The 12503-nt window shown below is 43.0% G+C and overlaps 1 protein-coding gene across 1 annotated transcript in view; it reads right to left on the bottom strand.

Moving 5' to 3' along the window:
- Positions 1–12503, bottom strand: part of DNAH8 (dynein axonemal heavy chain 8) — a 332740-nt gene that overhangs the window by 24479 nt on the left and 295758 nt on the right. Inside the window, exon 89 of the mRNA XM_055113566.2 lies at positions 2790–2946. Within this exon, the coding sequence (XP_054969541.2) occupies positions 2790–2946 (157 nt within the window). The remainder of the gene's footprint in view (positions 1–2789; positions 2947–12503) is intronic.

Below are 12503 nucleotides of genomic sequence, written 5' to 3'. Positions count from 1 at the left end.
CTTTACAGAGCAGTTACCAACAAATATGATTAGCTATAGTTTCCAAAGATCACTGTTGCCTTAGCTATGACAGCTAAAGAGAGCCTTTCCTAATCCAATCAATGAAAATATTTGATTTTGTAGGAAAGCCAGTTAAATATCTGTCATTTGTTCCTTTTGATGTATCACTTATTGACTATTTTGAAGAGATCAATACAAAAGCCTCTGGTTGTGGGAACAATAAAATATGACAATTATTGGAAAACAAGCCAATGCAATATACACATTTCAATTTGGTGACATATGCCCAGCAAAAGATTGACTACAAATACTGGCAGGAACTCATAGAGGGATTTGAACTTTCTGCTGGCCACAATCAAAGAGATGCCAGAATCGAAGGAACAAGGAAGGGACACATGGAGTAGGAGAGAACTCAAAGTGAGGTATCAATCCAAAGGATCACAGGAGGCCAGGAACTGCAGGATTCTCTGCCAGAGATGCCCACTGCCCCCTCATAAAGCCTGGAATGTTAGAGATGGGTGGGCTTCAGAGTCATCTGAACCATTCTCCTCCTTTTATAGGACAGGCCTCTAGTATGGTGCAGAAGTTTCCTTTCAGCAAGGGACACCTCTGTTTACTGCAATTGGGTTGTTTCTAGTGAGTGAAAGAGGAAGACGGAAAGCACAAAAAGGGAAGGAGATATAACACTGAGCACAGATATAAAATAGGCAGCCTGAATAGGACTACCTATGTGGGTGGAGCAAACTATATTAAAATCAGTCAAGCATGCCAGTGGAGGTCCCTAATGCAGTCCGACGTAGCAACCTTCAGCTACTCTTCAGAATTCTTGGTTCTAGAGCCTACATTTTTGCAGCCTCCAGTGCCTCATTCTCATCTCCATCCCAAGTCCTTCAACCTCCAGGGGCTGAACAGCATATGTATATGCTATACATACATACATACATACATATATATGTGTGTGTGTGTGTGCGTGCACGTGCATGTGTGTGTGTATATATATATATAAATTATATCTATATATAATTCCCTTTAAATCAATCCATCTCAAGAGTGGAAATTCACTCTTAAGGAAAAGGGAAATTATAGAAATACTTTTGCAACCCCATGAGTGGAAAATAAAGCTCAGGTATTGACTACAGTATCAAATCAATATCCCAGGTATCTCTAGTATATTAACAGTTTCAAACAAATCACCTTGTCCTGCTTAGGGTTTTAAAAGGGAAACTTTACTTGAGATAGAGACATGCTTAGAAAAACCTTAAACCCTAGAAAATGTAATTCTAGTCCTGATTTTGAGTATAATTATTGTTCTAGCCTAAAATTGTCTTTTTATTAATAAAATTTAAGACTTGCTGTAGTCTTATATAGCATTTTCATTATGTTTCTGGGACCAGGTAGTATTCTCTACAATAATGTAGCTTCATTTTTACTACAGAACTCAATGGTATAATTATATTTTGATTTACAAAATTCACTTTACAGCCACCTGTTCAAGAAAGATCTCTTCTATAAAATAAGACACTAAAAAGTAAGTGATCTTGGAACAGGGACAAGTTTTAGATGTCTCTTAGTACAAACTCTTTCCCATATAGGAATCCATTTAGTTACACCCCTGATGCTCAGTTTCTGCTGGAATAATCACCAGAACAAAGGTCTTGTTGGTGAAGTGGCCCCAACTAAGACTGGACAGCTCGAATTATCACAAGGTCTTGAACCTTTCCCCTGGCAATAGCAGTCCTGTGGTGTAATCTTTTAGAGTAAGTTTTATCTCACTTTCACATGCCAGTATTAAAAATCTTTGAAGGCAAGTATGTTGCCTTGTTTTTTGAAGATCACACCAATAAAACTATTGAAAATGTATACTTACAATATTTATCCATTTAAAAATATTTTCTCCCCTTACTATAACTATCTCTACATGAAGCTATTGATTTCAATATCTTAACCAAAGGTCTTGGTACCTATCTACACAATGGAAACAATAATTATTTTAAGAGGCAATAAAACACTTTTTATTGTTGGGACACTCATTGCATGCTAAAACTAGTTAAGACTGCAGGTTCTAGAGTCAGATCACTTTGTGTTCAAATTCTTGCTCTGCCACTTAGCTTGATTTCTGCTGGTGCTGTCCTGAGCACTGAGTGTCACAATGTGTATGAAGCACTTAGGACAGTGCCTGGCTTGTAATGAGTGCTCAAAAACACAGCTACTGTCCCATGCCACCCCATACTAATCAATGAATAAGTGTGGTTCTTAGAAAACTTCAGATTGGTAACAGGGTGCTTATATTCATAATATCTCCACTAATTGTTCTACCCTATTCAATGAGTTTCAGAAGTGATTAAAAATCAATGGAACAGATGGGTGGATCATCTACCTACAGTTAAAACACTTGGAACGTCTTATAGAATACCAAATGACCAACACCATTGCTTTTTGGCCTTAAAGATTTTTGAGTTTTTTTTTTTTTAGCACAGCTTAAGGCATCATAGAAATTGATATATAAATGGGTCATTGTGGAAACTTTGATTGAGGAGGAATTAACTTGTGAAGGAATTTTTAAAAGAATGCAACAGAAAAGCATCATGGAAAATGTTTTCTTCTGATATTTTTAAGTTTTGAAGAGAGAACTATGTGAACAATGAGAGATGCAGAGTTTAGTAATATAGTCAAAATTTTTCACACAGGTAATCTGCCACATAGTCACCAACAGGTAGATTCTTGCTTTTCAAGGTAATCAAACTTACTGTTTAAATATAGTATGCCAGTGGGAAACCAGCAAGACTTACCTCATGAGGAATGTAATCAGGAGGGAGTTTACTCAGCATATCTTCAGATAATCTATAAACAATAGCCTCCCGGGTCTCTCCCACACCACCTCCACTCTCTTTGGGTTGAATGTTGGTAATTGTTTCAAGAACAGCAGAAGCAGTGTTACTCTGATACCTAGTAAAAAGAGTGAGCTGTTCAGAATGTTACAGGGAAACATGTAAGAGATAAGTGTCAAGTGTTAAAATGAACTGATAGGATCACTTAAATCAAAGCAAGTTACAAAAAAAAAAAGAAGAAAAGTTAACTACCATCAACCTAGAGGAATGAAAGAAACTAGAGATCCATTCTACTGCCTCCTAATAGGACATCAAGAACATCACTGAAATGAAACACTCTCCATCTTCAAGGAAAGAGACCCAAAAACACCCTTGGAAATCCAAATCGCTTCTTCACCATCTTGGTTGTAGCTAACCTGACCACCTCATGCTGAACAGTGGGCACACCTCCTTTCACTCTCCCCTGCTATAGACTGGTCATAAGAGTCTATCATTATAGGACAGCTTGTTGGCTCAAAGAGGAACATTCATATTTCCTCACTGAGTTATAACCTATTAAAATATTTTCGTCTTTTCTGTTTGGTTTTCTCATTTTTCCACTAGTTTTATGATTTCCAGGGAAATCTATTGACGCCCATCGGCTCCACCTGTTCAAATGCAGCCATGCATCTTTAAATCCATTTATTCAATAAAGATTTACCATGTACCAGGCACTGAGCTAAGTTCTAGAATATGGCAGGGAATAGGACATAGTTCTGTTCTCTAGTGGAGGAGATAGATATTAGATAATCCCATTCTAACAAGTGCTGTGGAGGGAAAGAACAGGATGCTTTCAGAGAGGTTTGATTCTCTCATTCCCACTCTCTAGCTTTCTTTCAGGTCGACCAGACACTCTGAGATGCATGAATTTAGTCTCTGTCCCTGAGATGCTGGGTTGACCAGTTACCTGGACATTTGAGTAGAAATGTGTGTGTGTGTGTGTGTGGGTGGGTGGGGGGTGGGGCGCTGTATGTGCCTGTGTGTGTGTATGTGTTTGTGTGCCAGAGGTAATTTACACTAGAAGATTAGTAAAAGTTAAAAAGTCACATGTAAGCTGAGACCAGAAGGATGAACAGGTCAGCCAGGCAGTGGGGTGGGGTGGGGTGGGAGGCAGAAAAGGACATTCAGATAAGAAGTAAGGGTAGGGGTGAAAAGGGTTTCAGTGCATTTGAGGAACACAGATAAGGCCAGTGAGGTTGGAGCCAGTGAGCTAGGAGGAGCGACAAGGACAGAGAAGAGGCAGGAGCCAGACCATGCAGGGTTATATGGGAACTTGTAGGATTCTGAACACCACCCTAAAGGCAATGGGCAGCCACTGAAGATTTCCCTAGCCAGGTGTGACATGGTCAGATTTAAATTTTTCAGCCTTTTCTGAACTCCTAATTTACCATCTATACACTTCACATAATTTTATTTTGGAGGATTATTGTTTTGTTTGCTAATTTTGTCTCTTGTCCAGATGTCAACCACATTCATATTTCCTTTTGTAGATGTGAGAGGCAAATCTAAAAGGGATTCAGCAAATGCTTGAGATTAGTGACTTGTTTTTCTGTTTTATTTTCTTGAACAGAAAACAAGCCATTGTAATATGGAAATATATATATCTAAATATTATACTTGCATGCCTTTTAATATAGCAATTCTACACCTAAGAATTAATCCTTAAAAAGAAAGAGACATTTGACATTTACATTTCTGACGGTATGGTGCAAATGTTACTGTGAACCACCCTTCTGAAACAACTAAAACTTCTGGAGAAGATATGAAAAACATCCTTTTAAAAACATCACTGAACTGGCAAGACAATAAAAAATCCTCAGGGTCAAATAAAATGAATGCTGGAAATAAAGTGAATGCTGGAATCCAGAGAGATAAAGCCAGATTTTACCCTGGGGGCATCAACTAACTGGTGTTTTTGAGTTTCTGTTTGGATAATGCAATGAGACAGGAGAGAAGCCCTCATACCTGAGGTGGAAAGCATAATAGGAAATTCCTACATAAATCTGGGACCCCACACAGCTACAACCTCAGTATAAGGGTAAACTAGAAAGTAACCTCCACCTGTCAGAAGAAGATGATAGGTAACTTGTTCTACCTAGCTTAGCACTAAGCGGGGGAAAAATCTTTCCTGAAAATTCTGAATTCACCATGTTTGTAACATTAGTTAACATTTACTCATATTACCTGTGCAATTTGGAAAAGCTCAAGCCAAGAATTTATTTTAAGGTGGTCCTAGGAAGTCCTAGGTGGCACCTGATGGAAGCAAACACAACTCTTTCCTGGAGCAATATACCTTTGACTCAGGTCTCAAATAATCCAACAGTCAATTTCCAATAGACATACGCTCAAAGTCAAAAGTTTAAATAGTTGTAAGGAAACAAGGAACTGTGAGAAAGAGCCAGTAGAAACAACAGAAATCAGAATCAGACCTGTGGAGATCTTAAGTGACTTTTCAGATGCACATTACAAAATACTGTATTTGCAATATTGAAGAGTTTTAAAAGGAGACTGAAAATACAAGTATTAAAGAGGAAACTATAAACATGAATAGCATATTTGAAAAAGAGTTAAAAAGAAGTTCTAGAAATCAAACATAACTAAAACTTAAAACCTATACTATTTATTGCTGCTATAACAAATTGCCACAAAGTCAGCAGCTTAAAACAAGACATATTTATTATTTTACAGTTCTGTAGGTGCTAAATATGACACAGGTCTCACTGGGCTAAAATCAACACATCAGCAAGGCTGGGTTCCTTTCCACAGGATGTAGGAGAGGATCCATTTCCTTGCTTATTTGGGTTGTTGGCAGAATTAACTTCCTCGAGATTGCAGGACTGAGGTATCCAATTTCTTGCTGGCTGTCAGCTGAAGGTCCTTCTCAGCTACTAGAGGCCACCTGCACTTCTTGGCTTGTGGCCCACTTTCTATATTTGCAAAGCCAGTAATGGCAAGCCAAATCCCTCCCGCCCTTGGACTCTACATGTAGATACATCACAGTAAAACCGTAGAAAACCAAAAACAAAATGAACATCTTAAAAGGAGCCAGAGAGAAAGAGCAGATTATCTAGAAAGAAATAACAATTACACTGGCAGTCAGTTCCTCAACAGCAGCAATGAAATCCAGAAGAAAATGGAAAAATGTCTTCCAATTGCTAGGATAAAATAACTATATACCTATAATTGTGTGCCAAACAAAACTCTCTTTCAAGAATGAAGGCAAGAAAAAATATTTGAATAAACATTTCATCAAAGAAGAAATACAGATGGGTCAATAAGCACATGAAAAGATGTTCAGTTTCATTATTTATTAGGAAAAGCAAATTAAAACGACAATGTAATACCACTTCACACTTACAAAGAATGGTTATGATCACAAGATACATAATAATAAATATTGGCAAGGATGTGGAGAAACCTGAACCTTCGTAATTGCTAGAGGGGATTGTAAAATGGTGCAGTCACTTTGTTTTGTTTTGTTTTGTTTTTGAGACAGAGTCTTACTCTGTCGCCCAGGCTGGAGTGCAGTGGTGCTCGCTGCAACCTCCATCTCCTGGGTTCAAGCAATTCTTGTGCCTCAGCCTCCTGAGTAGCAGAGACCATAGGCGTGCACTACCACACCCAGCTAATTTTTTTGTACTTTAGTAGAGAGGGGTTTCACCATTTTGGCAAGGCTGGTCTTGAACTCCTGAGCTCAGGCAATTCACCCACCTTGGCCTCCCAAAGTGCTGGGATTACAGGCATGAGCTGCTGCTCCCGGCCTGATGCAGTCACTTTGGAAAGCAGTTTGGCAGTTTCTTAAGATGTTAAGAATAGATTATGACCCAATGACCCAATAACTACATAACATTCCTAGTTATCTACACAAGAGAAATGAAAAGACATGTCCACACAAAGACTTGCACATGAATGTTCATAGCAGTGTTCTTAATAGCCCCAAAGTAGAACATGCCCAACTATTCATCAGCTGGTAAATGCATAAACAAAATGTGGCACTGGAATACTATTTGGCAATAAAAACCAAGGAAGTATTAATATACGCTACAACATGGATGAACTTCAAAAACATTATGTTAAGTGAAAGAATCCAGACATAAAAGATCACATAATGTATAATTCTGCTTATGCAAAATGTCCAGAAAAGGTAAATTTACAGAAACAGAAAGTAGATTAGCAGTTGCCTGAGGCTGGGGATGACAGCCTGGCACAAATGGGCCCAACATTTCTTTTTAGAGTGATGGAAATCTTATAACATTATATTGCAGTGGTAAACTTACTAGAAATCATTTATTGTCCACTTGAAATGAGATAATTTAAGATATGCAGATTACATCTCATAAAAGCTGTTTTTCAAAAAAGGAGGGCAAAATAAGGCATTTTCATACAAAAATAGAAGAGTTTATCACCCATAAAAGAATGTCCCCCTCATGGGGGAAATTCTAAAGGGTATATTTTAGAAAGGAGGGAGGTTATTCTGTTGGAAGGTTTGAAGTATAGAAAAGAATGGGCCAATGCATAGGTAAGTCTAAATAAGCATTATAGTATAAAACAATCATTGTATGTCTAATTGTGGGATTATAAAAGATAAAATTAAAATACTGAAATGTCAGGAGGAGAGTGACTGTAGCTAAAGTCATCTAAGAGAAAGGAAAGTAAATATGTTCATTTTATTTATTATTTATTTATTTTAAAGAGACAGGTTCTCGCTCTGTTGCCCAGGCTAGACTTAACACTCTTGGGCTCAAGCAATTCTCCTACTTCAGCTTCCCAAGGAGCTGGGACTACAGGTACACACCACCATGCCTAGCATAAATATATTAATTTTAGACCTAAATAAGAACTGACATTAAAATTTCTAGGGTAACTGGTAAAAGAACAGAAACAGAGTACATAACTTCCAAACTAGCAAAGAGAAAAAAAATGAAATGGGAAAAGTCTTATTTAGCAAAAGCCAAAAAGGAAGAAGAAGAAAAGAAGCAAAACATAGAAAGAGTGGCGTAAAAAAGCAACATTGTATATTTGTCCTTTACATTTTATATACAGTATATATATTCTTTTGTATTTATTCAATGTTTAATAAGGCTGTTTTAGAAGCAATAATCTGACAAGTGTACAAAGATGAATCTATATGACTTTATAACAGTATTTGTAATAATAAATCCTAGTAAAGCTTTATAAAAATCTATATAGCCAATAAAAATGCTGATGTAGCTGTATATTCATTGATCATGCGAGGTGTCATTGGGGGATTATAGAATAAAATAACATGGCACCAAACCCAGTTATGGTATGATCTAATTTTGTTGTTAATATTGTGCTTATAGACACAGAAAAAAACTAGAAGGGTATTTTTGCAGTATGATTTTTGTATGATGAGCTTTTTCTGTAATTATTAGTTTCTTTTTTTTTATGAATTAGGTATATCTTTATTTTATTTTTTTTATTTTTTTTTTTATTTTTTTTCTTTTTTATTGATCATTCTTGGGTGTTTCTCGCAGAGGCGGATTTGGCAGGGTCACAGGACAATAGTGGAGGGAAGGTCAGCAGATAAACAAGTGAACAAAGTTCTCTGGTTTTCCTAGGCAGAGGACCCTGCGGCCTTCCGCAGTGTTTGTGTCCCTGGGTACTTGAGATTAGGGAGTGGTGATGACTCTTAACAAACATGCTGCCTTCAAGCATCTGTTTAACAAAGCACATCTTGCACCGCCCTTAATCCATTCAACCCTGAGTGGATACAGCACATGTTTCAGAGAGCACAGGGTTGGGGGTAAGGTCACAGATCAACAGGATCCCAAGGCAGAAGAATTTTTCTTAGTACAGAACAAAATGAAAAGTCTCCCATGTCTACCTCTTTCTACACAGACACGGCAACCATCCGATTTCTCAGTCTTTTCCCCACCTTTCCCCCCTTTCTATTCCACAAAACCGCCATTGTCTTCATGGCCTGTTCTCAATGAGCTGTTGAGTACACCTCCCAGATGGGGTGGTGGCCGGGCAGCGGAGCTCCTCACTTCCCAGTAGGGGCGGCCGGGCAGAAGCGCCCCTCACCTCCCAGACGGGGCGGCTGGCCGGGCGGGGGGCTGACCCCCCCCACCTCCCTCCCGGACAGGGCGGCTGGCTGGGCAGAGGGGCTCCTCACTTCCCAGTAGGGGCGGCCGGGCAGAGGCGCCCCTCACTTCCCCGACGGGGCGGCTGGCCCGGCGGGGGGCTGACCCCCCCACCTCCCTCCCAGATGGGGCGGCTGGCCGGGCAGAGGGGCTCCTCACTTCCCGGTAGGGGCGGCCGGGCAGGGGCGGCCGGGCAGAGGCGCCCCTCACCTCCCGGACAGGGCGGCTGGCCGGGCGGGGGGCTGATCCCCCCACCTCCCTCCCGGACGGGGCGGCTGGCCAGGCGGGGGGCTGACCCCCCCACCTCCCTCCCGGACGGGGCGGCTGGCCGGGCGGGGGGCTGACCCCCCCACCTCCCTCCCGGACGGGGCGGCTGGCCGGGCAAGGGGCTGACCCCCCCACCTCCCTCCCGGATGGGGCGGCTGGCCGGGCAGAGGGGCTCCTCACTTCCCAGTAGGGGCGGCCGGGCAGAGGCGCCCCCCACCTCCTGGACAGGGCGGCTGGCCGGGCGGGGGGCTGATCCCCCCACCTCCCTCCCGGACGGGGCGGCTGGCCAGGCGGGGGGCTGATCCCCCCCACCTCCCTCCCGGACGGGGCGGCTGGCCAGGCGGGGGGCTGACCCCCCCACCTCCCTCCCGGACGGGGCGGCTGGCCGGGCGGGGGGCTGACCCCCCCACCTCCCTCCCGGACGAGGCGGCTGGCTGGGCAGAGGGGCTCCTCACTTCCCGGTAGGGGCGGCCGGGCAGAGGCGCCCCTCACCTCCCGGACGGGGCGGCTGGCCGGGCGGGGGGCTGACCCCCCCACCTCCCTCCCGGACGAGGAGGGAGGACGCTCCTCACTTCTCAGACGGGGTGGCTGCCGGGCGGAGGGGCTCCTCACTTCTCAGACGGGGCGGTTGCCAGGCAGAGGGTCTCCTCACTTCTCAGACAGGGCGGCCGGGCAGAGACGCTCCTCACATCCCGGACGGGGCAGCAGGGCAGAGATGCTCCCCACATCTCAGACGATGGGCGGCCGGGCAGAGACGCTCCTCACTTCCCAGATGTGATGGCGGCTGGGAAGAGGTGCTCCTCACTTCCTAGATGGGATGGCGGCCGGGCAGAGACGCTCCTCACTTTCCAGACTGGGCAGCCAGGCAGAGGGGCTCCTCACATCCCAGACGATGGGCGGTCAGGCGGAGACGCTCCTCACTTCCCAGACGGGGTGGCTGCCAGGCAGAGGCTGCAATCTCGGCACTCAGGGAGGCCAAGGCAGGCGGCTGGGAGGTGGTTGTAGCGAGCCGAGATCACGCCACTGCACTCCAGCCTGGGCGCCATTGAGCACTGAGTTAACGAGACTCCGTCTGCAATCCCGGCACCTCGGGAGGCCGAGGCTGGCGGATCACTCGCGGTTAGGAGCTGGAGACCAGCCCAGCCGACACATCGAAACCCCGTCTCCACCAAAAAAATACGAAAACCAGTCAGGCGTGGCGGCGCGCGCCTGCAATCGCAGGCACTCGGCAGGCTGAGGCAGGAGAATCGGGCAGGGAGGTTGCAGTGAGCAGAGATGGCAGCAGTACCGTCCAGCTTCGGCTCGGCATCAGAGGGAGACCGTGGAAAGAGGGGAGAGGGGAGAGGGGAGAGGGGGGAGGGGAGAGGGGAGAGGGGAGAGGGGAGAGGGAGCTCTATCTACCACACAGTCTTCGAAATCCTATTAGTTTCTTTTTGCTCTTTATTTTTCTCTATTGTTTATGCTTCTCAATAAGAATGTAGGACTTTTAGAATAAAGAATATTAAAAATCATTTTCAGTTTGAAAAACAGAGAAAAATAAATCCCCATAAGGCAAAGCCCATCACAGTTGTCAAGAAGTTAACAGAGATAAATCAGGGACAAATATTTCAGGTTCACTGAGATGCATCTTACAAACCCTTACTCTTTATGCCCCACCAGAAAGCGCCCCCTTCTGCCTTTTCTCTGCAGTGTATGGAAAGAGAGAATTGCACCCTTCTCTCTCCTCCTTCCCTGGTGTCAGTTCCACAGCCTTTTGTGAAATTTGCCACATGAATTGGCAGAATCCTAAGAGGCTGCTGGGAAAGTTAACCAGGCTTCTTTGCTTATGAAAAAGCTGCGTTTGGTGGGGAGTAGAGGAAATCCTATACAGCAGCCTTTGGATTCATTTAGGAATAAAGCTGAAGAATGGAGGAGATGCTCTGTCTTCAGCATTTTTATTTGATTAGCAGCTAGAATGCCACATCTGGACCCAAACATGCATACCCGAACTATCTGCATCCTTTCCAAAAGTCATGCCATGATAAATGCATAAGGTGTCATGCTTCACATACAGAACTTTCAGTCAGATACAGTGATATGAGGGTCCTAGTATCAGATCTAGCAAGTGTTTGTAACTCCATCCAGAGTTGGAATATTAGCTTCATATTACCTTTAAATACATGACTTTCCCAGTAAGGATCAATGAAGTAAAACCTGATTTTTAATGAACAAAAATTGACTGTATAGTATATTTTAGATATAACTTAAAATTCTTTTACTATTTCTGTGAGCAACCTCTATTCAGATGTTGGGGATTTGGAATATCCCAAAAGACACTTATCTTAAAAGTTGAAACATGCATGCAGTTGAATACATGAACAGAGAACACAATATTCTAGTAAAATGACACAAAAGGCATTTGAGACCCATTCCGACATTTTGAAATATGGCACAACCCCAATTTTAAAAAGTCATATAAAGTACCGTATAAGAAAAATACAAATAAGTCTGAGAAGAAAGTTCAATGAAAATAGCTGATGAGACAACAAAATGAAGTTAACAAAAGTCAAGGATCCACATGTTACTATATACATTTTCAGAAATTTAAATTTGTATGTGATTCATATTACTCCATGAGCTCTCTCTAGCATTAGGTACACTACAGATAGAATATGTGGATGAACTGCTATGTTAGGGAAGACAGAGGGGTGTCACCATGGCTGACATCTTACAGAGAGCCACGAAACACCAGGTAAGCCTGGGTAACATTGAACCTCTGACTTTATCATGAACTCTGTGCATCCACAACTCCCTGGAGCCCCAGAGCTCTTTGTTTCCTGTATCAAACAAATCCAAAACCTTATTATTTTAGTTCTCCCTTATCCCTCTCCTGGACTGCTCCTTGCCCCATCTACTTTAGTGACATCAATGTCTGCCCAGTTGCCCAACTGAGAACCCTCAGAGATGGCTTCCTCCTTGCTGTGGCTCCCCAGACCTTCTTAGTTTCCAAGCCCTAGTTCCAAATCATTTCCAGCATCCCCTCCCCGTGACCCACCGTCATCCCCACTGCCTTCAGTTCTGCCCCCTAACTTCCTGATCTTCCTCTGTGTGCGGCACTGCCATCACCTCCTAACACATCCTCCTGCCTCCAACCACTGTTCCAAGGTAAGTTTTGACATTTGAAAAGTGATTATTAAATGTATTCAAAGACTCCCCATAACCTTCAGGATAAAATCTGAAGTCCTTCGCATAGCATACAAACCTTTTTCATCACTAAGCCTTT

The sequence above is a fragment of the Pan paniscus genome, chromosome 5 (genome assembly GCF_029289425.2).
Source record: "Pan paniscus chromosome 5, NHGRI_mPanPan1-v2.0_pri, whole genome shotgun sequence".
In the NCBI taxonomy this organism is placed as follows: Eukaryota; Metazoa; Chordata; class Mammalia; order Primates; family Hominidae; genus Pan; species Pan paniscus.
The sequence above is the reverse complement of the archived record's forward strand: the minus strand, read 5'-3'. Positions and strand labels throughout refer to the sequence as shown.